General features: G+C 37.3%; 3 protein-coding genes across 3 annotated transcripts; 1 reads left to right on the top strand and 2 right to left on the bottom strand.

The window, feature by feature from the left end:
* Positions 1-226: 226 nt before the first annotated feature.
* Positions 227-2,614, top strand: LOC112178257 (G-type lectin S-receptor-like serine/threonine-protein kinase LECRK2). The gene has a single exon (XM_024316430.2). The coding sequence runs from the start codon at positions 227-229 to the stop codon at positions 2,612-2,614; it is 2,388 nt and encodes a 795-aa protein (XP_024172198.1).
* Positions 2,615-6,467: 3,853 nt separating this feature from the next.
* Positions 6,468-10,115, bottom strand: LOC112175365 (oligopeptide transporter 2). The gene is made up of 6 exons (XM_024313036.1): positions 9,639-10,115; positions 9,453-9,550; positions 8,619-9,182; positions 8,272-8,527; positions 7,164-7,346; positions 6,468-7,082 (listed from the first exon to the last, which is right to left on the bottom strand). The coding sequence occupies exons 1-6, from the start codon at positions 10,110-10,112 to the stop codon at positions 6,468-6,470; spliced, it is 2,190 nt and encodes a 729-aa protein (XP_024168804.1). The 5' UTR covers positions 10,113-10,115.
* Positions 10,116-20,196: 10,081 nt separating this feature from the next.
* LOC112178921 (oligopeptide transporter 2-like) lies at positions 20,197-25,227 on the bottom strand. The gene is given in 7 exon segments (XM_024317193.2): positions 20,197-20,672; positions 20,675-20,804; positions 21,074-21,256; positions 22,573-22,825; positions 23,149-23,712; positions 24,486-24,583; positions 24,706-25,227. Coding segments are annotated over 7 exon segments (2,226 nt in total).
* Positions 25,228-26,981: the final 1,754 nt, after the last annotated feature.

Genomic DNA, 26,981 nt, shown 5'->3' with positions numbered 1-26,981 from the left:
TATATGCATATAGTATACACATATTGTCAACTAAGCCAAGCAGCCCCTGCTGTTTGCTGCACATGATTCCACTCAAACGCAGAAGCTTCTAAAGAATCAGAGTAGAAAATTATATAGTGGAATTGATGTCAAAATATTAATCCTTCATCTATGAAGTATCGTGGCATATATAAAGCAAATGATGATAAGTATTCTGCACATCATCACCCAGAGGCTTTCTCGTACCATGGCTTTTGCACTGCCGCATCTTTTATGCTTCCTAGTTTTCCTTCAACAATTGCCAATTTTCACCACTGCTCAAAATATATCTTTGGGCACATCCCTGACTGCAAAACCGGGCAATAGCTCTTTTTGGGCCTCACCATCTGGGGAATTTGCTTTCGGTTTCCAAGAAATTGGTAACCATGGTTTCCTACTAGCCATTTGGTTCAACAAAATAGCAGAAAGAACTATTGTCTGGTCAGCCAATGGCAACAGTCTAGTGCAAAAGGGATCCAGAGTTCAACTAACTAGTGAAGGCAAGATTATGCTCAACGATGCAGCGTCAGGCAAGCAAACACTGATTGCTGATTCCACTGCGAATGAAGTTGCATATGCAGCCATGCTCGACACGGGAAATTTTGTGCTGGCTAACAAAAATTCAGCCAATTTGTGGCAGAGTTTTGATCATCCCACGAATACAATCCTACCTACACAGACTTTATATCAAGGCACCACACTCTTTGCTCCCTATACGGCATCAAATTACTCGAAAGGAAGATTCATGTTTACATTAGAAGCTGGTGGAAATCTCTTGCTTTACACTACGCATTTCCCATTAGATACGGCCAATGCTGCTTATTGGTCAAGCGAAACTGAGGGTACCGGCTTTCAGGTCGTCTTTAACCAGTCTGGCTCTATTTTTCTTACTTCAAGGAATGGAAGCATACTTACTGTGGTAGTAAACAATACAGTTCCATTGCCAGGTTTCTACCGCAGAACAACTATCGACTATGATGGAGTATTGAGGTACTATATCTACCCGAAAAGCAGTAACTCGAGTGAAGGAGTGTGGCAGATGGCTTGGTCCACATTGTCCTTCATACCTTCAAACATCTGTGTCAACATTTCGTACTATAAAGGTGGTGGTGCGTGTGGTTTCAACAGCTTATGCAGAAATGACCAGAAACCGAGTTGCCAATGCCCAAATGGTTATGTCTTTGTTGATCCTGATGATGTGATGAGAGGATGCAAGCAGAACTTTCGTCCACAAAGTTGTGATGAGGTCCCATCGATGGAGGAATTTTATTTTGAAGAAATGCAAAACACAGATTGGAAGGAATCTGAGTACGAGAAGTACACGCCAGTGACTGAAGACTGGTGCAGGCAAGCTTGCCTAGCTGATTGTTTCTGTGCCCTTGCCAATTTCAGAAACGGGGATTGTTGGTTAAAGGGAATGCCTCTTCGGAATGGGAGGATCGACCCTAGCAGTGGTGTGAAAGCTCTCATCAAAATAAGGAGAGACAATTCCACTTTGAAACTGCCACATTCACCACATTCAAGAACAAAACGCAACTCAACTCTCTTGCTCGTTGGATCGGTGCTGTTGAGTAGCTCCGGGTTCTTAAACTTCCTCTTAGTGTTAATAACCTATTTGGTTGTTTCCGGTACTTACCGTAGAAGACCAAACATGATTCAACCTTACACAGTCTTGCCGGGTATGAACCTGATTTGTTTCAGTTATGAGGAGCTAAACAAAGCTACCATTGGATTCAAGGAAGAACTCGGTCGTGGTGCTTTTGGAACAGTTTTTAGAGGAGTTTTAGTGTCTGAGAAATGCGTAGCTGTCAAAAGACTGAACAATATGGTTAAAGAAAGCGAGTTAGAATTCAAAGCTGAATTGAGTGCAATTGGCAGAACAAATCACAGAAACCTAGTTCAACTACTAGGGTTCTGCAATGAAGGGCAGCACCGAATTCTTGTGTATGAGTTCATGAGCAATGGTTCTCTAGCAAGCTTCCTCTTTGGAAAGTCAAGGCCGAATTGGTACCGAAGGAAGGAGATTGCCTTGGGAACTGCTAGAGGGCTCTTGTATTTGCATGAGGAGTGCAGCAACCAAATCATACATTGCGACATTAAGCCTCAAAATATTCTCCTAGATGACTCTTTCACGGCAAGAATTTCCGACTTTGGATTAGCCAAGCTTTTGAAAACGGACCAGACTCGAACTACTACGGGAATCAGAGGGACAAAAGGGTACGTTGCCCCCGAATGGTTTAAAAACATGCCGATCACAACCAAGGTGGATGTTTACAGCTATGGCATTTTGTTACTGGAGATTATTTTTTGCAGAAAGTACTTTGAAGCAGAGGCAGAGAATGAACAACAAATGATACTAGCGGATTGGGCTTATGATTGCTACGCGGAGAAGAAGCTGCAGTTACTTTTGGAGAATGACGATGAGGCAATGCACGACATCGACAAGATGGAGAAGTACGTGATGATCGCATTGTGGTGTATTCAGGAGGATCCGTCATTGAGACCCACCGCCAAGAAACTCGCCCTGATGCTCGAAGGAACTCTTCAAGTCTCAGTTCCACCAGACCCGTCCTCATTCACAAGTTCAATAGTGTAAAACTATAGTTTTGTTGTGCTGGATCATCAAAGACTCGCATACAACTATGGTGGTACTCGGTAATTCCTTATTATGTGCGTGTGCTTTTTACTTTTGGTCAAACGTGTGCGTGTGCTCCTTTTTAGGTGCTTGTGCGTATTATAACTATGAACATCTTCTAATATGAGCATCTCAGTTGTTTCCTTATTCTCTGTCAAATGTGTGCATTCGAATTCCATAATGGAAAATGATTTATGGCTTCAATGAGGCCTAAGATTTGTGGCCTCAATTCTAGGTGTTATGCCATGTCACCTACACACATCACTTATTTATCAAATCATGTCATGTAATTCTTGAGTAAAAAGACTATCTTATCCTTCCAAAATCTAATGAATCTAAATTATTTTGGTTTTCATCTAAAAATAAATTATATTATTTTGATTTTTTTTTCTTTTTCTTTTTCTCGTTATATATATAATTATATATATATATATATATATAATTCGTCAAAAAAAATTATATACAAATGTGTTTGTGTGTATAAATATATATATATATATATATATTCACAAACATATATATAATTATATTATATATGTATATATATAATTCGTACAGAAATTTATATATGTATATTTGATGTAGAATTAATATGGTATAAACATATATATATATATATATATATATATATATTAATGTCATAATTCTAACCCACAAAATTTTAAAAAAAAAATTTGATTAAAAAAAAAGTCAAATTTAAAATTGATTCCACAAAAATGGAAAGAAAATATATTAATAGCTTAATTATAACCCATCAAATTTGGTAAATTGAAGTAATATTCAACTCTTTTAATAAATTAATTTAATAAAATTAATGGAAGATTAGTTTACCTTACACTAACAAGTTAATTAGAAAAGTCAAAAATTAAATTGGATTCACAAAAATGGAAAGAAAATGTATTGAAATCGTAATTAAAACCTATGAAATCTGGTAATTGAAGAGGTAAGAAAATATCATTAATAAATTGAATTGATAAAATGCTAGATTCCATCATTTCAAAATTTCTCGATAATTTAATATTGTCTCATCCAAACGCAACATTAGGAAGTGTTCCTTAAAGGTCAAGTGAGACTTCATTAATACAACTGTTCGTTTATTTTTACATGAAAAAACAATCATAATGTTATTAATACTATGTAGAAATTCAATGAACAATAGGTGTATAACATAGCAATAATCAAAGAAAAAGTGCAATTAAGGAAGGTGTAAAATAGAAGTCATCGTCCACATTAACATTAAAGTCAGCTAACATGTCTTACACGAACAAATAAGTAATAAGTAGCTAATAATGAGCCAGTAAAGTTTACTGGGGACTTTTCCCTAAAGGCATATTTACACTGAAATAGAAATCATCATCCACACTGAAATTTAAAGTCAGCTAACATATCTTACAGTAACAAATAAGTACTAAGTAGCCAATGACGAGCCAGTAGAGTTCACTGGAGACCTTTACCTAATGGCCTATTCACACTTAAATAGAAGCCATCATCTACTGAAACTAAAAGAGCTAACATGTTTTGCACGAACAAGTAAGTATTAAGTAGCCAATGATGAGCTAGTAGTGTTCACTGGAGACCTTTACCTAATGGCATATTCACACTTAAATAGAAGCCGTCATCTACTGAAACTGAAAGAGCTAATATGTTTTGCACGAACAAGTAAGTATTAAGTAGCCAATGATGAGCTGGTCAAGTTTACTGAGGATCTTTTTCTAATGGCATAATTACACTAAAATAGAAGTCATCATCCACATTGTCTTACAGTAACAAATAAGTACTAAGTAGCCAATAATGAGCTAGTAAAGTTCACTGGGGACCTTTTCCTAATGACATAATTACACTAAAATAGAAGCCATCATCCATACTGAAATTTAAAGTTAGCTAGCATGTCTTACACGAACAATAAGTACTAAGTAACTAATAATGAGCCAGTAAAGTTTATTGGAGACCTTTCCCGAATGACATATTCACATTAAAATAGAAGCCATCATCCATTGAAACTTAAAATAAGCTAGTGTGTCTTGCACGAACAAGTAAGTACTAAGTAGCCAATAGTAAAGTTCAACGGGGAATCTTTCCCTAATAACATATTCACACTAAAATTGAAGCCATATATCATTCACATTGAAATTGAAAGTCAGCTAAGTACTAAAATGTCTTATACGAACAAAAAAGTACTAAGTAGCTAATGATGAACAAGTAGAGTTCATTGGGAACTTTTTTCTAATGACATATTTACACTAAAATAGAAGCTATCATTCACATTTAAAAATCATTATTGTCTATTGAAAAATTTGGGATCAACAAAACAAGTATACTTTCAAAAATTAATTTCCTCATGTGCAATATATTGTATTCCATATTAAGCAATTTCTTTTCAGATATCAACTTCCCAATCAATTTAGATATCTAGGTTTTCAATCACCAGATTTTATGACTTAAAATTACGATTTAAATACATTTTCTTTCCATTTTTGTGAATCCAATTTAATTTTTGACTTTTCAAATTAACTTGTTAATGTAAGGTAACTAATCTTCCATTATTTTTATTAAATTTATTTATTAAAAGATTTAAATATTACTTCAATTTACTAGATTTCATGGATTATAATTACGATATTAATATATATATATACACACACACACAAACCACATTAATTCTCCATCGAAAATATATAATTTTTTTGGACGAATTATATATATACACACCCATACTTTTTTTTGAATATGTATAATGAAAAAAATCCAAAATAATGTAAAAGAAAGAAAGGAAAAAAAACCAAACAATATTTTTTTAGAAGAAATTCAAAATAATTTAGAGCCGTTATATATTCAACAACATATATATATATATATATATATAATTGACGAATTATAGATAAATATATATATATATATATTCACAAAAATATATAAATATAAATTTTTTTAGACGAATTATATATATATAATAAAAATATATATCTTTTCTAGAATAAAACTAAAATAATTTAGAGCCATTAAATTTTGAAATGATAAGATAGTTTTTTTATTCAAGAATGACATGACATGATTTGACAAATTAGTGAGGTGTATAGGTGACATGGCTTGACACCTAGGATTGAGGCCACAAATCTTAGGCCTCATTGAGGCCCTATATCATTGCCCTTCAATAATATTTTCAAACTGTGGATTGAACCAAAAAAAAAAAAGATTCCGTAAACGTTGAGATTATTTTATCAATTTCTTGAGTATACTATAATATTCTCTATCACATAAAAAAATTTTGGCCAGCCATATTTATAAAAATAAATAAATAATAATAATAATAAAAAATTCTCCAAGAGCTACATAGTCGACAATAAATTTTATTGTTAGGGAGCCTCTTTAATGAAGACATTACTCTCGTGATTTCATAAAACACTTTCAAATCAACAGTTTGATGTATATTTTAAATTTTAATCAATAGTTAAAACCTAACAACCATAACAATCTCAAGTCTCACGGAGCGCTACAGTTTAAGAGAGGCGCACAATAGACAGTAGGCCAAAAAATGAAACAGATGACAGGGAAAAAACATTGTGTCATACGAACGATCTCTGTTGTGTATCGGAGGTTCAATAAATAGGAAAGATCCAAATATCAAATTTAGAGGTCCCAACTAGAACCACCCAATTAACTATGACACTTGGTAAATGAAATAATTGACGCTAATATTTACTTCATCTTCCTTCTCAATTAAAAGCTTAGATATGAATCCTTCAGTTCAAAAAAGAAAAAGAAAAAGAAGATTAGAAAAATTCGAACACACATAATCTAGTGCCTATTGCATTAATTAGAAGACAGGACAACCATCAACAACGATTCCTTTGGCTGTGGGACATGAAGCCAATTCACAGTGTTCACCATCCGCACCCCACCAAGATATGCTCTTCCCGTTCATGGTTAATGTGAAGTATAAGAGCACCGCCATGCAAGCCAATCCAGCGTCTAAGGCAGCCGAAAGAACATAATTGTACCTCTGCCACCATGCCGTTCTATATCTAAATATGTAGTAGCCGAAAATAGTTCCAATAACAATCCAGCAATTGAAGTTTACTGATGTAGCCGGTGGCATTGCAGCTGTTGCATTCAAAAGCACTGGAAGGTTGATAAGTCCAATCCATTTATAACTGGGAAAAGCTCTGTGCAACAACCATACCAAGAGTGGTCCAAATGCACCTATAAAGAAGAACCAGTTGAGTGCTTGGTAGTTTCCAAGAGGGCCAAATATCCGCTTTGGACCGACAAGACCCCAAACGACAGATGCATCAAAGAAGACGCGATCACCAGGACAAGTCCAAGGACTATTAGGAGGGAGTAATTGATCTTGACATATGTTTTCCACAGTAGATAACAGCCACCACGCAACCCCGATATTGACTGTTCCAGCTATAATAGTTCCTATCAACTTCAATAAAAAGTTAATTTTCAGGCTACACTTCTTTTATTTCCAAGTAATTATGTATAATATAACGTCAAGAAGACATACCTGAACTAAAAACATTGATCTGGGCGGAATCTTCATGTAATGGCCAAGCTTGAAATCATTGAGAAAGGAAATTGCCTGACTCATGCTAATATAACCATATGTTTTGAAGCATACATTAAGAATCGGTTTTCCGGGTAAAATCAATCCCATGATGTACTCTGTGATAATGTTTAGTCCCGGCGTCTGACAATTAGTAAGAGAGAGAAACTTTTAGAGAAATTATCTATATTAACTGCAACAAGGACCAAGTCATTTATATGAACTTTTCTATTAAGTTGAGATTTTGCCTAGGATTTAAATTTGATAAAAACCTGAAGTTCCTCATAGAATTAAAATAGTTGGACAATAAGATAACACTTCTTATTAGTTATAATGTTGGGACAATTATAAAACTAACAAAGACATAAGCAAGGCTAACAAATTCTTTACGGGAATAACAATAATATGAGAATATAGCATGGAACTATCCAGGGACGTAGGCAATAATATGAGAATATAACAATAATTCTAGAATTGAAAATGAGTTGGGCTAACTTTAGTCAACTTATCGTAAAGCACTTCCGTCTGAAAGACTAACACTTCAACAAGGAATCAGCTAAGCGAATAAGTAAGAGACTTATAAGAAAAATATTTTTTTTGGAAGATGATATAATCAAGACCATAAAAGTAGTCCTCTTCTCTCCCTGGTAGCACAAATACAACTTATATTACTCCCTGTGATTCTTCTACCTACATTTTTGTTATTTCCAGAAACCCCATTATTAAAGTCCCTTTCCTTCATTGGACATTTTCCAAACACCAACCTAGTTAAAGCGGAAACAAACGAGTCATAAACTCATGCTGCATGTTACACAAAAACTTCAACCACATTGCATTATCACCGCTCTGTAATTTAAAGCCCTTACTTCACTACTTACGCCCCAAACTCACAATTCACTCGGTCTAATTTTCGCCACTCAGACCCATTAAACCCCACTAAACTGCACAACTAATGTCAACATTCCCAAACCTATCCCCTATTACATTTTCCTAACTTCCAAAAGTTAATGCCAATATGGGAATAACAAGAATAGCAGGATTATCATGAAGCAAAACAATTGAAGCTTGCCTGATTTGTTGTGGCGGTAATAATGCTGACCGGAAGAGTGAAAATTAATGCAAGGACTGCAGCGAAAATGAGTGCCCACCACGGCATTGGAATCTCATCTTTCATGAAAATGCATAGTGCCAGAGCGATTCCAAATGACACCAAAAGAGTAAGGTGAAACCACCAGTTAGGTATGTCCTTGTATTTCCTCATCAATTTGGTGTGTATGTCTACCTTTCCATCCTTCTTCGATGCTCGAAATTGTTCATATATCTCCCTGTACATGCAAATTATTTAGATTTTTAATACAGATAATAACAACTAACGAAAAATAAGCTTAAAGCTTTGGAATTGGTCTAATTACGTACCTTCCATTGAAGAGGGCCACGTGAGTGAGGGTTGATATTATGGCCGCAAAGCCAATACCATATGTCAGAGCAAAAAACACACTTAAGTTTACACGTCCTTGTTTTTCATACGCCGGCATGTCAATTTGAAATTTGTCATTCACAATTGCTGAAGTGTTATATACTTGACCTTGGGCATCAAACAAATGGGAAGAGAAGATTGGGAAGTTCTTGGCATTGTATAAATTGACTCCCCAGTAGGCAATTGGCAGTATCACAAACATGAAAGCAACATAGCCAACTGCAACATTGACAGTGGCAAAGAAAGGGCTAATCAAAGGGCTTTGAAGGTACGAGGCTACAACAGACCAGTCGAGAGACAATGCACCAACACCAAGTCCACGCATGCCGGATGCAATTTGTTGCACTGTTACTGACTTGGGGTATATCCAACAAATCCATGAAATGGTTGATATAGTTGGGAAAAGGTAGCCTGGGACAACATACCAAGAGAAGCTGCATATGAATGCAATTAAGAAGAATTTCGCTCTGGACATTCGCTTGTTGTCTTTCTCGTGTAGGGCACTTCATAATGCAAAACAAAGACAAAGTTTTTATGAGCAATAACTAACATTGTTCAGAAACCATACTAAAATGCATGGGGATTAGTTTGTTACTTTTTTGAACGGGATGTGAGCATCAAATATACTCTAATAATGCTTGAAGACTATGCAGCGCTTACTTTGATAATGTGAGAGAATATGGTAGAACACAATTCAATAGTTCAAAAGTGCACAAGGAAAAGCATTGCGCATGGTTGTTGTCATTATGTTTCTAGCTAGGGTTAGAACTTACTCGAACAAGTTGACCTGAACTACACTAGAGGGCCACCACATCTCTCCCGGATCCACCACGTACTTTCGGAGAATTCCAGCCCACCCATACCCCAATGCCTGTAATGTAAAATAAGTAATTACTGTTCTATGAATTGCTTCACTATATATCGGGCATTAAAATATAGCTAGGGTTATGCATGGTTACCTGTGTGGTATTGACAAGAAGCCAACTGGCCAAGAACGATATCTTCCTGTGATAAAATGCCTTAATTATATCGACAATGCCAACAGCATAAGCCGTTCCGCTTCCGAACCCAGATCCGGCATTGGCAAATATGGATATCAGCACGTGCTCCTTCTTGTTAAACGGACCCGGGTTGAGCGAGAACTCCATCGACCCGATCGAAAACTTCCTAGTGGGCAGTACCCTAGCCATGAACCGTCCGATGGGCAGTGTCGCCACCTGTACGGTGATCATGGTGATGATCAGGGGCTCGGTGCGGTAGGAGAAGAAGGTGTTGAGGAAGGAGAGGAGGACGCAGGAGAGGATCCCTAGGGTCCACATCCGGAAGGTCCATACTGGAAGGGTCGGGTCGTCTTCGTTCGAGACCGTTAAGCGGACCTCTTCGATGGGTGACACATCGTCATCCACGTCGAGTTTGGTGGACTCTATGTCCATGGCGGCTACACCGTGAGGGTCAAAGATGGGAGAGAGAATGCTCAGGTTACGTTGAAAGTGGACAGCAGAAATTCGAAGTTAACATTCTTTAAAAAAAAAAAAAAAAAAAAGGATTTCGAAGTTGAATACAATTCTAATTACAAATCTACTCTAATTAGAATATTGATTTTTCCTTGAAAACTTGAATCATAGTAGAACTAGCCTCTTAACACACCCTCGTACATGTCAATTGACATACCAACAGTTCTTTCTCAGTGCAATTAGTGGAGAATGACCTTTTAGTTCACCCTAACACGCAAGAACCTTCAGCTGACATAATTTCCTCCCAACATGAACACAATGTTGGTATAATTAAGAACGAAAAAAATAAAAAGAACTGAGGATTCTCTAAACTGATTTCCTCCAAAAACCCAAAGAGAAATTAAGAGCTGTGTATTTCTTAGCAAATTAATACCCTAATTCTTGGTTGTTGTTTTTTTTTTCCTTGGTTGGTCAATGTTTACGAGTTAAAAACAAATTTAACTAGTAAAACGCAATGAGAAAGAATTGAAATCTAACAATTCTAACAAGTGGAGGTAATGATAGAATGTACGTATAAAGGCTTTAGAATTTAAGAAACTGCATGGAATTGAATGGTTTTTGACTTCTAAACTCATGATATCATAAACACACACTTATATCCTGATATAAGTACGAAAATTGCCAAAATAAATCATCACTACTAAAAAGAATTGCAATTGCTTCGAAAATTTTTGAAGAAAAATTTTTCCGTCGCAAAAAGTCAACTTTCGCGACGGCGTATGCTACACCTATTTTACCGTAGTATATTTTTGAGTTTTTGTGACGGATATAATGTTTCCGTCGTATAATTAAAACCAATTGCAACACATTAGCCCTGCCGTCGCGTGAATTATTAGGAAAAAAGAGCTAGAGTCTAGACGTGTCTCCACACTCTCTTCGATCTTCTTCTCCTCCTCTCTCTCTCTGCTCTTTTTCGTCTCCTCTTTGATGACCACCCTGAACATAACCACCTCTCTTATTTCCTTACCCAATCTCTCTATAGATATGGTGGTCGTGGAATCACTGGGATGGCTGACGGAATCGACTATAATGCCCAAGAAGCACCGCGCCATCGCCGGCATCGGCATCATCATCACCGCCGCCGTCACTCTTTCTCCGGATCTGAAATCTAAGCTTCCGAGTAGTACCGAATCACTGAATCGGTGCTCTGCAAGCAATTCCGAATTTCAAAGGTAATTATTGATTTTATGCTGCACAATGAAATTGATGCGCGAGTGTCTTTGATTTTTGCTCTAATTTAATTTTCAACTATTCTCTCTGTGATTCTATTCCTCTTTCTCGATTCTAGGTTTTTGAGGTTGGTAAACTTTCAGAGGCTGTAGCGCGAAGCTTGGAAGAGCTTCGGGATTAAACCCTAGGTCGATTTAGTAAGCATTCTCTTTCAGATTTCATGTGGAAGTTGTTAGGTTTCTGTATTTTGTGGGCATTTTGGTCATTGATTGGTTCAATTTCACGATTACTGTTTTCCTTTCAATTTTTGAAATTGAGCAATTTTGGAACTTTATACAAATGAATGAATGGTGCTTCAGAAATTGATGAGTATTTGATTTTAATCCTTGAGAGTGAAATTTCAGATTGCATTTTCAACAATGTTGCTATGGATGAGCGGTTTAAGGAGGGAAGTGAATATTGTAAGTGTCATTTCCACTTATAGTTAGCATATGAACCAGTTATGACTTCAGTAGCTTTTAAGTTTCAACTAAAGCAGTTGTTTCAATTAAGTTTTGTGTTCAAGTTTGTTGTCAAGTATATAATGTTTGGATCCATTTTATATCATAGCTTCTAGGTAAAGCTAATAAGGTATCCCTTTATGGATAGTAGGTCTTTAGATTAACTAATAAGCACCCTCATTTGCAGTTGTAGCCTGAGCTTAACAAAATCATATGAAAGAGCTGCTGTCAACAAGGCACGTGCCATAATTATATTGCCAAAAAAGGCAGATCGGTGAGGATTTGATCAACTTTGATTCTATTTGAGAAATTGTTGTGGACTATCTGCTCTCAAATTTTCTTTGAAATTTCTTGTCATTCGAAATTCCATTGAATATTCTGGCACATCTAAATTTTTCACTCCATGGAACTTATTTGACTTGACATCCTCAATTGATTAGCTATGAAGTTAACACTGATGCCTTTCTATCAGTTTTGGCTGTTCAACCTATTCTTAAGATGGAATCCGTCCCCTCTATTGTTGAGGTATATCAATAATTAGTTTCTATATGTACGGAACTGTGCTATGAAGTTTTCTGAAATCAGGTTAATAAATTCCCTTGAATGGATGTAGCCTATATATCTAGGTTCAATGTTGCATGCCTGTACTTCTGAGTCTCTGTCGGTAATTAGGAATCTATCATATTAAACTTAATTTATTTCCAGGCACCAACTATTGCAGCAGCAGCTTATTTGAGATTGGCAGGAAGACCCCCAGTTCTCCCATCTAATTAACAACCTTTCTTATTCCGAGAACTTCTTATACATGCTAGACTCCTTGTATGTTAATACTAGAATACCTTGTTCTTGTCGTCTTATATCTTGATAGTCAGTTTGTTAGCTGTTTATACTATCTTCAGAATTTTTAAATTTTTTCTCTTTTTGCTGCTGTATTATAGAGTAGAACACATTAGGCCATTTTAAATTTTTTGGTTTAGGTGGAAGCTGAATAAAGTTTGGTTTTCTTTTATAACACATCTGCCTCTGTATTTGTAGTGGTGTGGATGTTTACACTGCCCTTTCTGGAGCTGTTGGAGCTCTATATGGTCCCCTTCATGGTGGAGCAAATGAGGTAATTGCTTGTATATTTAATTTTCTTACTTAAAAACAAAAATGATAAGTTGAAGTCCATTATCCACAACATTGGAAGATTGGAATTTATAAGTTATTATGATGAGTGCTCTTCTATTCATTATTTCCCTTGTGTTATTTGTAATTAGCATTTATCTGTTGTTGCATTGATTTGTGCAGGCTGTGCTTAAGATGCTAAGTGAAACTGGATCTGTTGAGAACATTCCAGAGTTCATTGAGGGTGTGAAGAGCAAGTATATATGCTTACAGCTAACTGGTTAAGTAACTGGTGAAGCGACCTTATATGGAAATTTTTATTATTGAAACGTTGTTTTCTATTTGTCCAAGAAGCGACAGATGTCAGGTTTTGGGCATCGCGTGTACAAGAACTATGATCCTAGAGCAAAGGTCATAAGAAAGCTAGCAGATGAAGTATTCTCCATTGTTGGAAGAGTCAAATAAGACGAGATATAGAGAATGAATTTTCTGATATTTGATTCATCTCACAGTGGAGGTATATAAAGAATATTACAAGAGTACAATAGGTAAGTATTAACTACAGAATAATTACAATATATTCTATTTCTAACGTTAAGCTATGACTCACGCTAACACTCCCCCTCAAGTTGGCGCATACACATCAACCATGCCCAACTTGCTTAGTGAGTCATAAAACGCGTTCCTGGAAACTCCTTTGGTAAGCATATCTGCAAGTTGCTCTTCGGTTGGAACAAAGGAAAGCTAATAATTTTGGCATCTAGCTTCTCCTTTATAAAGTGACGATCAACCTCGACATGTTTAGTACGATCATGTTGTACTGGATTCTGTGATATGTCAATGGCTGCCTTGTTGTCACAATACAACTGCATAGTACCTTTGAGTTTGAAACCCAGATCACGTAACAGATTTCTCAGCCACAACAATTCACACACTCCGTGAGCCATACCTCTGTACTCGGCCTCAGCACTAGATCGTGCCATAACTTTCTGTTTCTTACTCTTCCACGTAACCAAAATACCTCCCACAAAGGTAAAGTAACCTGATGTTGACCTCCTATCTGTAATATTTCCAGCCCAATCTGCATCTGTAAAGCCACAAACCTCAAGGATGTTGTTGTGTTTAGAAAACAATACTCCCCTTCTGATGTAGGACGAGATTTTAGCCAATTTCAACAAAGAATCCGGAAAAGAAAGAAGCGTCTTCACATTAAGAAGAATAATTTGAATATTGAAAATTGGTATTCAAATAGGCTTCTTAATGATGGAATTAATCATAAATTACTATTTTGGATATATCGGGATTCTCAAACAAAATCTTGGTTGGGATTCCAATTATATATTTGCGTAATATTCTTTAGTATCTAGTGTTTTATTTCTGATTTTTATTTAATGAGGTTTAATTAGGTTTTCTAGTTTTAGTCTATAATAAATTGTTCTTTCTTTTCCGGATTCTTTGTTGAAATTGGCTAAAATCTCGTCCTACATCACCTTCCTGGAGCTGACTTCAGGTACTTCAAAATTCGCATAACAGCATCCATGTGACTCTCACTCGGGTTATGCATGAACTGACTCACCACACTCACTGCATATGCAACATCTGGTCTAGTATGAGCCAAATAAATCAAGCGCCCAACTAACCTCTGATAGCGAGCTCGATCAGTAGGTACCTGATCAGGATACTCAGCTAAACAATGATTCTGCTCAATAGGAGTATCAATAGGTCTGCAATCCAACAAACCTGTCTATGTTAGCAAGTCAAGAACGTACTTCCTCTGGCACAGGTAGATCCCTTCTCTCCCCCTGGCTACCTCAATTCCTAAGAAGTACTTAAGTTCACCCAAGTCTTTCATCTCAAACTCAGAGGCTAGCTGTCTATGCAGTCTATCCATCTCAACAGTATCATTGCCGGTGATTACCATATCATCCACATAAAAATTAGAGCTGTCACCTTCCCTTGTTGATGCTTGAGGAATAAGGTATGATTTGTATTGCTCTGTTTGTAACCAACCTTCTGCATGAACTATGAAAATCTCCCAAACGAAGCACGAGGCGACTGTTTGAGACCATACAGAGACTTTCTCAACTTGCATACAAAATCACCAGGAGAAGCAACTACATACCCAAGTGGAAGGCTCATGTACACTTCCTCGACTAACTCTCCATGAAGAAATGCATTCTTGACATCAAACTGTCGGAGTGGCCAGTTTAAACTAGCAGCAAACGAGAGCAGAACCTGAATAGTGTTCATCTTGGCAACAGGAGCAAACGTTTCATTGTAGTCTACACCATACGTCTGAGAGAAACGAGATTGTAAGGTACAAAGCTCGCCTTGTGGCGCAAAGCTTCTCACAACGCCCTGAAATTGACTACGAGGAGACCTATTCTCCCGTAATGGATGTTATCGATCACGTTCCGCTACCTTGTTAGTTTGGTAGTTTCCGAAAAACTAAACATGCAGCTTATGGATGTGGTTACTGCGTATCTATATGGGGATCTAGATATAGAGATATACATGAAGGTCCCAAATGGTCTTCAGTTACCCAAATCAAGTGGCTCTAAACCACGGAGCGCGTTTGCAATAAGATTGAAAGGCTCACTATATGGATTGAAGTAATCCTGACGGATGTGGTATAACCGTCTAAGTGACTATTTGATTGAGAAGGGATATGTCAATAATGAACTATGCCCATGTGTGTTCATAAAAAGAACAAGTTTCGGATTTGCAATAGTAGCAATTTATGTCGATGACATGAACATAATTGGCACCCTTAAAGAGTTGAGGGAAACCGCTGAACACTTGAAATTCGAGTTTGAGATGAAAGATCTTGGGAAAACACGGTTTTGCCTCGGTTTAGAACTTGAGCACCGTGAAGATGGTGTCCTGATTCATCAATCAGCTTATACCCAAAAGATGCTTAGGTGTTTTAATACTGACAAAGTTAAGCCTTCAAGCACCCCAATGGTCGTCCGTAGTCTTGATCTGGAGGATCCATTCCATCCAAAAGAAGACGACGAAGATGTGCTAGAGGCAGAAGTGCCATATCTAAGTACAATAGGTGCATTATTGTACTTAGCACAATGCACAAGACCGGACATCTCATTTGCCGTGAACTTGTTAGCTAGATATAGCTCTGCGCCAACACGACTCCATTAGACTGGTGTTAAAGAAATCTTTTGATACCTAAGTGGTACAATCGATGTGGGCTTATTCTATCCCTACAGAGAGACGATGGATTCAAACCCATCATATGTCAAGAACGCCACTAACAGTGGTCTGTGTTCTTTCTCCCCATCCCAAAATTGACAAGGCCCGCCCCGGATTCCACCCTGAAATCAGAAGTGGCCCTGCGGGACCCACTTTTAAAGAAAGTTTACCAAAAATTTCGGCATAACCTCCCTTAAAAATTGACAACCCAAAAACCTGTGGAAAACAAAATTTCACTTCTAATAATCCAACCACATACTCCTGGAGCCACCCTGCTCCCATAATTCAACCAACTCAAACTCAAAAATAATAATAATGTATCAAATACTTCAAGTCTAAAAAACTCCAAGATTAAAGATACTACAATTCACCAAAGTTAGGTCGTAGACCTCAAATATAATTCCTTACAAGTCTGGGTCACAAATCCCATAGTAATCAGAGTAATTCTAGGAACATAAATTAACATAGAGTATAGTAGGCTAAACAGGTAACCTACGAAATATGATGACGGAAGCGGATGCGGTCACTATGGCTCACTCCTGAACGCCGAGCAGCAACACTGTAAACTGGGCATTTGAAACCGAAGGGCCCAAGGGAAAAGTAATTTAAAACACGTTAGCGTGAGTGGACCAAAAATAAACAATTTTAAACAAAAGGAATTTTATACTTTCCCCATTTATTTCTCTATAAACTCTCGATGCATGCAATGTTTTAAGGAAAACAAAACAAGAGAAGTTCTGTACAAGAAAAACCGACTAGCCCCACTAGTCACAAACTAAATGAAAAGAGTGGAACTCCGGTACTCAAGAAAATAAGACCAGCCCCGCTGGTTAAACGGAAATCGAACTAGCCCCGCTAGTCAAAATAGTAAAGTGAGTAAGGGAAGACGATAGCCATACAAGTGAGCCTCCCAAGCTCTGGTGATAGCCTCCCAGGCTAAAGTACTCCCATTACTCCCGTAATATACCCTTACGCCACTAAGTGTAGCGATAGGATACTGGGCTTCAGAATTACTGTCACCGAGACAGTAACCAGCGCCACAAAGGCGGAGGGCTTCGGTGATCCCATCACCTAGCCACAAAGGCGGAAGATCAATGCTAGCAATGATAAGTCACCCAAAATCCAAAAATCCGAAAACCATAGTAAAATCATAAATACATAAGGCTTCCCCAACTCCCGCAAAAGAATTCCCATGACGTGTCCCACACGCCAAGATAAACTCAAATTCAAAAATAAATAAGAGAAAATAAGCATAATCCAATGACGTGACCCCGCACGCCATGAAAATCTTCAAATAATCAAATATCCAAAACCATTTCCGAAAATGACCATATGCTCGAGAAAGTAATACGATAAACAAATTATCATCTCAAAAATAAATAAATAAATGCATGCATCATTCTTTGAAAATAAAAGTCCACTCACAGTATATGGTCAATCCTGACGTCGCTCGGTATTTTCCTCGTACAAAGACTCCTCTTGTCTTGTACGAATAGCACTCGTAAAAATATATTTACAGGACGGAAATTAACTTTACGATAATTAGAAATTGAAATTCAGAACGTCCCCCGACAAAATCCAACTCCTTAATTCACATCGAATCCATCCGTAATTCTCCAATAATATTCAGTTATCGTTATCTAAATTCTAAAGTGAATTCGAAAGAAATTCGGCGATCGAATTCAGGTGAATCAACAATCAACAATTCATTCTCAATTCGTAATTCCTCCAATTTCCACCAAACTTCATGTATAAAATTCTACAATCGTTAAGGGATTTATGGAACCAAAACAGTAAATAAAACGCAGCTCTACGCGCCACCATACACCACCCACAGTGGCCGTGCGTGGGGCCCACGCGCCACAGGCAACCACCACCAATGACCACCAAATTTTGGCAGCACCACCTACTCAACAGACCCAACATTTTTCACGACTACAACAAGTTCCAATTTTACCTTGAAGGGCTCCAATTTGGCCGGTGAAATTTTTCCAGAAAAAAACCCAAGAACCCTAGAAATTGCGATTGTCAATCCGGCCTCCACACAGCAAATTGGAAAGCAGGACCTTAGGGGAAATGATCTTTGGCAAAAATCCGACCTTCGATGTTAGTTTGGTGACCGGAGGTGGCCGGAATTGCTGGAAATCGACGAAAGCTCCAAACTGCAGCTGTGAAGAACTTTGCTTCGATCTGGGGTTTCTCGGCCAAATCGTCACAATCCAAGGCCGCTAGGGTGCAGGGAGGAAGGAGGCGCTCCTGTGGTGGCCTGCTGCACGCCGGTTGGTGGCCGGAAGACGTGGAATCGAAGGGAGGAAGAAGAACCCGAAAGGGGAAGGAAGAAAAGTCGGGGGAGAGGAGAGAGAGAGTTACCGTGGGTTTCCGAAAATGGAAACCTACAGTGGTAACTTTCCATATATATTTTTTTATTACCATGAACAGTAACTTCCACATTTTAAGCTATAACTTTCACATACGAACTCTGATTTAAGTGTACCACATGTCCACGGACTCGGTTTAACGTTCCCTACAACTTACGTGAAGGAAATTTTCTTAAATTGTTAACCCATAAAAAGTCAACTTCTAGCCCCCCCCCCCCCCCCCCTAAAAGGTAAAACTATAACCGCGAATGGTAAAACATACAGTAATTTTTGTAACACAGTAAAAGGGGTAAATCGGATGTGGGGTGTAACAAAAATGACATAAGTGTTTTGGAAGGTTTTGCTGAGGTTGGGTACCTCTCTGACCCGCACAAAGGTCGTTCCCAAACTGGTTATGTATTCACCATGGGTAAGACCGCGATATCTTTGAGGTCTACTAAACAGACCTTAGTCACTACTTCTTCGAACCATGCAGAGATTATTGCTCTTCAAGAAGCAGTTCGTAAATGTATATGGCTTAGAATAATAGTTACGCATGTTCGAAGTAATTGTGGTTTGGAATCCACCACAGATGAGCCTACTAGCATTTATGAGGATAATGCTGCTTGCATTGAGCAAATGAAGCAAGGTTACATCAAAGGCAACAACACCAAGCATATATCGCCTAAATTCTTCTAAAATCAGCAACAACAAAAAGCTCATCAAGATCAAAGTGAACCAGGTTCGATCTGAGGACAATGTGGCAGACTTGTTCACTAAGTCATTGCCCAAATCCACGTTCGAGAAACATGTTGCAAGCATTGGTTTGCGCAAGTTATCTGAACTCCCATGATCGTAGTCATCAAGGGGAGACACAGACATCAGAGGGAGATGTCCACATGTTGATCTTGAAACGTGAAGGGTGTGTTGTGCTCTTTTTCTCCTTCGACCGAGGTTATTATTGTCCCACTGGGTTTTTGTTACTCTGCAAGGTTTTTGACGAGGCAACCCGTTTGGGCGACACAAGGGAGAGTGTTTAAGTAAATCCAAATTGTGTCTGGCCCAAACGCGAAGTTACTTGACCTAAGTGGTAATAGGGTTTTAATTAGAGATAATCTCAGAGAATATCTTAGAGATATCCATTCATTATATGATTATCTTTTCTTATACAATTTAGATTCTATGCATTATAATTCTCTATATAAAGAGGTCCCTATTATCAATGAGAATACACATCAATTTTCTCTCAAATATCGATTCCCTAAAACACTTATAAAAATTTTACAAAAAAAAAAAAAAACATATATGCCGCGTATTTTTGTAGGCAAAGGTCAGTCATAAAAGAGTAGAATAAAACCGGACATATCCGACAAAAAAAAAGGTCGTTAAATGCCTTCTGTAAAAAAAATGTAAAAAAATAAAAAAACGTCACAACCACACCGACGATTATTCACTGGCCGACGCTTCTCATAGAAAAGTAATAAAGGCATATTGCAAGCATTAGGGCTTCTCAAATGACACAAGGAAAGGACAAGACTTCAAGACAGGATACTTCTTTGGAATATACAATCATTACAATGCCTTTCTTTTAGATGAAACCTTCACCAAAACTCAAAATGTTAAACCACATAGCCTTCAAAAGAAAATCAGACAATTCAGTGTTCACCATACACAAGCATGACCAAGATCCAAGCCTTCAGCTGTTGGACAGGTAGCCAGCTCACAGTGTTCCCCATCTGTTCCCCACCAAGATATGCCCTTACCATTCATTGATAAATATACAAGCACCGCCATGAAAGCTACTCCAGCATCTAAGGCAGCTGAAAGAACATAATTGTACCTTTGCCACCATGTCTTTCTGTATCTGAATACATAGTAACTGAAAACAAGTCCAACAATAATCCAGCAATTGAAGTTCACAGTTGAAGCCGGTGGCATTACAGCCGTTGCTCCCAAAAGCACGGGAAGGTTGATCAGCGCGATCCATTTTTGACTTGGAAAAGCTTTATGCAACAACCATACTATGAGAGGTCCAATTGCACCGAATAGGAAGAACCAGTTAAGTGCTGAGTAGTATCCAAGGGAGCCAAATATTCGCTTTGGCCCGACCAGACCCCAAATTACAGAGGCATCAAAAACACAGCATCATTGACACAAGTCCAAGGACTATCAGGAGGGAGTAAACTTTCTTGACATATGTTTTCCACAGTAGTTAGCAGCCACCATGCCACCCCAATATTGACTGTTCCGGCTATCACAGTTCCTATGCACTTTTGTAAAGCAACGAAGAGTAGCTTAAGTTGGAGTAATTAGGTAGATAATTGCAACATTCTTGTCAATTAATTAATCTACTTTCACAAATTAGCAATTAAGAATATAATGGAGGATATTACTATTGAAATGGTTACCGACTTAAGTACTAGTCTGTGAGTCAAACTTTGAAAAGAAAAATAAATAAAAAACTGCATATTACATTGCATTTATTCAAAATCCAACAAGTGCATAGTGTATAAAATTAATATAGTAGGGGAAGATGTACCTGAACTATGAACATCGATATGGGTGGGATCTTCATGTAGTGACCTAACTTGAAATCACTCAGAAAGGAAATTGCCTGCGCCATGCTTATATACCCATAGGTTTTGAAGCATACATTGGCTATTGGTTCTCCAGGTAATATCAAACCCATTATATACTCTGTGATTACGTTTAGTCCTGGTGACTGAAACCACAAAAAAACACAGAAAAAAAAAAGGGAGTCAATAAAAAGCAAGTTCGAGTCTATTGACTGAGGGTTTAAATCCTTGATTACCTTACTTTTTTTCTTTCTTCTTTTTAATTACGTTATGTGCTATTTGATTGACCTAATCCATTATGCTATGATCTAACACCTTTTTTTTTTTTTTGGAAAGAAAATAAGTTTAGGATTTTAACTGAAAAAAAAATGGTATTGTCTTAATAGTATTTTCAGTAGACTAAAACGTTTTTTTGGAGAGCATGTTTAACATTTTTTTTTTTAAATTTTAGGAGGCTAGGAGCTTACTGAATAGCTCTCCAAAATAAATTATATAACTTTGAATTTAATTTATTTTTAATTCGTACTATCAGTGAATTGATATTCTTTCTTAAAAAAAGAAAAAGAAAAAAGGCTTCTAACACGTACTTACTTAACAGACTGTAATCTTTATATGGTGGAACAAAATTGATGATGAGAGTTTCTATTGAGACCTCCTAATTTACTTACTAGACCTCCCTCATTTTTTAATTATTAAATGACTTATATGTCCTTATATAAAAAGACTGTTACAGACACCAAATTAAGAAAGTATATATTTTTGTTCTCTCTCCAAAGCTTGATAATAATAGAAATACAATTCAAATTACTTTTATTATTCATTTCCATTTCAAATCTGTTTCTTTGTTCGTGAAAGTTTTCGAAGAAAAAAAAAATTAAAAACAAAATGCATTCAAAATTACTTGGTGAATTATACAAGAACAAAAGTATGATGCAATAGGAACAAAATTAGAAAAAGGTTTCTCTCATTAGTATAAAAAGATCATAAAACGAGGGATAAAGAGTCATCATGTAAACTAAACCAAATAATCTTGTGAAGTGGCATATAAGATAAAGCAAAATAAAACGATAGAATGAGCAAATTTAATTTTGTAACCTAGCTAAAACAGTAGCAACCATAAAATATGAAACATTAGGCTTGAAAACAATTATAGTAATATTAGTTACCAAGGTATGACCTTTTTGCAATAATTATTTCAGTTTTTTTTTTTTGGTAAACAAACAATTATGGGAGCACTAAAACTCATCTTTAATGCTCTAAGCATGGAAATGTTAACTCAGGTATTTAAAAGAAGTTTAGATAGCAAATTTTACTTTTCAAAAAGCAAATAGGAGGTATAAAGAGCACGTGAGGTCAAATGAACAAATATGAAGGTCCCAATATGATTTAATATTGTTCTTTAAGTGATTATCATTAAGCTTGCCAGGCCAATGAGAGAGTTGTTCAAGAGTATGAAACTTGCCTGATTCGTTGTTGCCGTTATAACGCTAATCGGAAGAGTGAAAACCGATGCAATTGCAGCTGCAAAAAGGAGTCCCCACCAAGGCAGTTGTACCTCATCTTTCATGAAAATGCATAACGCCAGAGACAGTGCAAGCGACAACAAAAGCAGAATATGAAACCACCAGGTAGGTATGTCTCTGTAATTTCTCATCAATCTGGTGTGGATGTCCACCTTTCCAGTATGTGCAGCTTTGTATTTCTCATACATCTCCCTGATAATAATTTGAACAGCCATTCAATCTATTGCCAAAATCACAGCTCGAAATGGGGAGATTTCGATGTTTCTTATTAACCCGTTTCTTTATCTCCTTGAGTTAAATTGCGAAAATCCTATGTGACACAATAGGCAAGAGTACATTGGCCATTTTTCCAGGGCATGCAAAAGCAAGGGTAATCTTACACGTAGTGGCACATAGGACATTCGTCACATCTTGAAGATAACAATTTAATTGACAAAAATAAGAACGGGCACCGACTTTGGCAACTAAAAAATAAACAAAAATAAATTTTTTTAAGTCTTATAAAGGTTTATCACCTTCCATTGAATAGAGCCACATGTGTGATGGTCGATATAACACCAGCGAAGCCAATCCCGTAGGTCAGAGAAAAGAACACACTGAGGTTTATATGTCCTTGTTTTTTGTAGGCAGGCATGTCAATTTCGAACTTGTCATTGACAATGGCCGTGACATTATATATTTCACCATGGTCATCAAACAAGTTTTTAGAGAAGATTGCGAAGTTCTTGGCATTGTATAAGTTGAATCCCCAATAGGCAGTCGGTAATACCACATACATGGTGAGAATATAGCCAACAGTGATATTGACAATGGCAAAAAATGGGCTGATCAGTGGGCTGCCTAAGTACGAGGCTATGACAGACCAATCCAATGTAAGTGACCCAATACCAAGTCCACGCATGCCCGACCCGATTTGATGTGCTGTTATTGACTTGGGGAAAAGCCAGCAAACCCATGAAATGGTTGATATAGTTGTGAAAAGGTAGTCTGGGACAACATACCAAGAGAAGCTGCATACCAGCGCAATCAGAAAGAATTTTCCTCTGGACATGCGGTTGTTGTCTTTCTCGTGTAGAGCCCTTCATATTGTAGCATATAAATCAGTTGACATTTACAACTAATTAGACGCATAAATGCATTAGTAGTTTATGTAGATCATGAGAGTTTGAGCAAAAGCCTATATAGTGCACGTAGGGTAGAGTACCTATAGATTCGCCCCATGATGTGATATATATATAAAAATGAACAGGAAAATAATATTTATCCAGATTTCTCAAAGACAAAGTTTTCAAGCTATAGTACGTCATTCATCATCAAGTCACAGACTCACACATACACATAGGGAAATTCTAGTGTAGTGGTAGGTATCTCATACCCACATTTACAAAAATGAGAACAAATTTTGTTTTCAAAGTTGTAATTTGAGTCCTACTTTGTATCATCTTAGTTTTAATAATGGTAATTACACCTCTTACGACATTTTACAAGTTTTTGAACAAATTCGTTGTCAATGTTGTAATCTTAGTTCTAATAATGGTAATTACACCTCTTACGACATTTATTCAAGATTTTGAACAAATTTGTTGTCAATATTGTAATTTTTGTTTAACTATATGTAAATAGTGTAAATGAATATGGTAACTTTTGTTCTCAATGTTGTAATTTTGGTTCAAATACTTGTAAATTTTTATTCAAATAGTTGTAAATGAGGGTATCTCATACCCACCAGTACACTAGCTTGTCTCACATACACATATAACACGAGTCATCGAAAAGAAAAATAAATGTAAACGTAACAGAGTTGAGTTCAAATCTTCGGAAGGGATTGAGGACTGTTTATGAAACGACATACCTAAACAAAGAGACCTGAACCAGACTACTAGGCCACCACATTGTAGCCGGATCCACCACGTACTTCCGGAGAATACCCGCCCATCCATACCCCAAAACCTGCACTTTGCCGCCACAAAACCCCACGTTAATTGTCTGCCTAATCAATTAGCTAATATGTCGCATTGAAAAAACACGGTAATTGTCTGTATAGTAGGAAAATATATACAACAAAACATTACCTGCGTGGTAATAACAAGTATCCAACTCGCCAAGAAAGATATGTTCCTCACATAAAACGCCTTTACGATAGTCACAATCCCAACTGCATAAGCCGGACCGCTCCCAAACCCTGCTCCGGCATTTGCAAAAATCGATATCAACACGTGCTCCTTGATGTTGAACTCACCAGGATTAAGTGAAAACTCTTTCGAGCCAATTCGGAACTTCCTCGTGGGCAGGGTCCTCGCCATGAACTTTCCGAGGGGGAGACTCGCCACCTGGACGGAGATCACGGAGATGACGAGGGGCTCGGTGCGGTAGGAGAAGAAGGTGTTGAGGAAGGAGAGGAGGGCGCACGAGAAGAGGCCTATGGACCACATGCGGAATGTCCATACTGGAAGCGTCGGGTCGTCTTCGTTTGACACTGTTAGACGAACCTCCTCGATCGGTGACAACTCATCGTCTTCATCGTCAATGTCGATAACTTCTTTGCCACCGTGTTTGGCCTCGACAAGCTCGGTTTCCAGAGGTATGGTAGCCATTAATTTGAGAGTGAGTGAGTGTCAGAGTTAAGAGTATACGGTTTTATAAGTATTACTGTTTTGTTTCTTCTTTAGGAACAATCGATTTACAGTTTTACCATATGTTTTTACTGAAACGCTGTTACCGTGCATGGCCGGCAGGCCCGGCACGGTACGTCAGCTGGAATTGTTCATCCGGACTTGACAAGAAATTCCAGCGACTTGCCGAATGCTGGGTCGGTCTGATCGATGTGGATTGGTTTAAATTTCGCATATATAGAATCAATATAAAGTTATAAACAAAAACGTACAGAAACAAACACTAGTTAAATAAATGGAACGAATGAGCTGTGAGTTTGAGAGGGCCGTGTAAAACAAGAAGATGCTTCACGCTTCATTAGTCTCGATCTCTATTGTTTTAGTGGTTACGTTTGTAGAAACATTCCAACAGTATCTCAATAATGAAACATGGAAGTGAAGATGCTTTACAATATTTCAGTAGTCTTAGCTCTATTATTTTAGTAGTTATGTTTACTCATTCATGCATGGCTTATTTTGTAGAAACTTTCTAACAAAATTAGATTAAACTCGCTTTCAAGTTTCTGTCCATGGTACGTGTTCCTCTAGATCAAGCTCTATACTGCGTAGTCATGAAATATAATAGTAGGTTCGTCTATTTTTCTTGAAAATTTACACAAAATTTATACGTAATGCTTCCATCAAATGCACATAACTACATTTTGTTATACTACATGCTTTCATAATCAAAATTGGAGGGCCTTATTCCCGTCAAAGTACGTGATGGTGAACTCTTTTACGTAATCTAGTTGTTTTGGGACAAAGTGCTCAAGAGGGTTGATAATGTTGGTAGTGAGGTCATGTCGTGACTCTTGGAATTGGTTGACCTTTAGTAGCAAGGAAAAATGACGATAACTGTGGTTAGAGTTTGGATCTCATTAGCTCATGATATCAATTAGTAATTGTTATTTCTATGTTAGGAATTTGAGTAATTCATCTTCTCTATTTAGACTAGTTGAGACTTTATGTTATCATTCATCTCGATGTCAGTTTTCGGATATTGGTCAACTATTTCTGCAGCAACTAGGGCCAAGAGAGGGACATACAATCGCAATATCTATCATCAATAGGAACTGGAAATTCAAAATGATTGCCTTGAGAGCTATGCCCATAATTCACAAGTTACACTCATGGTAAGAATGGGAAAAGTTGATAAAGAATATAGTCAAGAACCAATCATCATTATATACTTAGGTACTTAGCTATCCGAAATACTGGTTATCGTGAACGCCACTGTTGGGTTGCTAGGAGATTCATCAGTAAGCTTTCGTCGCTGCATGGCAAACATGTGCAAACAAACATTCATAAGCTTACTATCATCAGACAACAGGTTGAGATTAGAATGATTTACATCAGATAAGAGGTTGAGAATGGGATGAGAGGAGTGAAGTGGAGTGGTCATCCTCCTCTTTTCACAGACTGCTCTCTTCCTCCGCTTTTGTTTTTGAGGTTTCAGAGCTCGAGCTTCACTAGTTCTCACAAGAACCTGAGGTATGATTCTTCTCGGTTCTCACAAAAACAAGTCCACACAACATTCTTGCCACAAAAGACAATAATGAAAAGATTCTCTATCTACATTTAATAAAAAATAAAAAATAAAAAAATAAAACAAACAGGTAGCATTTGTTTGAAAAGCCCTACTGTAGCGTACGCAATTTGTTGGTTGTTCCTTCAGATATACCAAAATTGATTCAGTC

This window comes from Rosa chinensis, chromosome 7, assembly GCF_002994745.2.
Source record: "Rosa chinensis cultivar Old Blush chromosome 7, RchiOBHm-V2, whole genome shotgun sequence".
NCBI classification, from domain to species: Eukaryota; Viridiplantae; Streptophyta; class Magnoliopsida; order Rosales; family Rosaceae; genus Rosa; species Rosa chinensis.
The sequence above is the reverse complement of the archived record's forward strand: the minus strand, read 5'-3'. Positions and strand labels throughout refer to the sequence as shown.

Excerpts from the sequence above, each read along its gene's own strand:
- LOC112178257 (XM_024316430.2), top strand. The coding sequence starts at position 227 with ATGGCTTTTGCACTGCCGCATCTTTTATGCTTCCTAGTTTTCCTTCAA.
- LOC112175365 (XM_024313036.1), bottom strand. The coding sequence starts at position 10,112 with ATGGACATAGAGTCCACCAAACTCGACGTGGATGACGATGTGTCACCC. Across the intron at positions 9,551-9,638 it reads TTCTTGTCAATACCACACAG|GCATTGGGGTATGGGTGGGC; the intron begins GTAACCATGCAT and ends TTTACATTACAG. Across the intron at positions 7,083-7,163 it reads GATCAATGTTTTTAGTTCAG|TTGATAGGAACTATTATAGC; the intron begins GTATGTCTTCTT and ends TTTTTATTGAAG.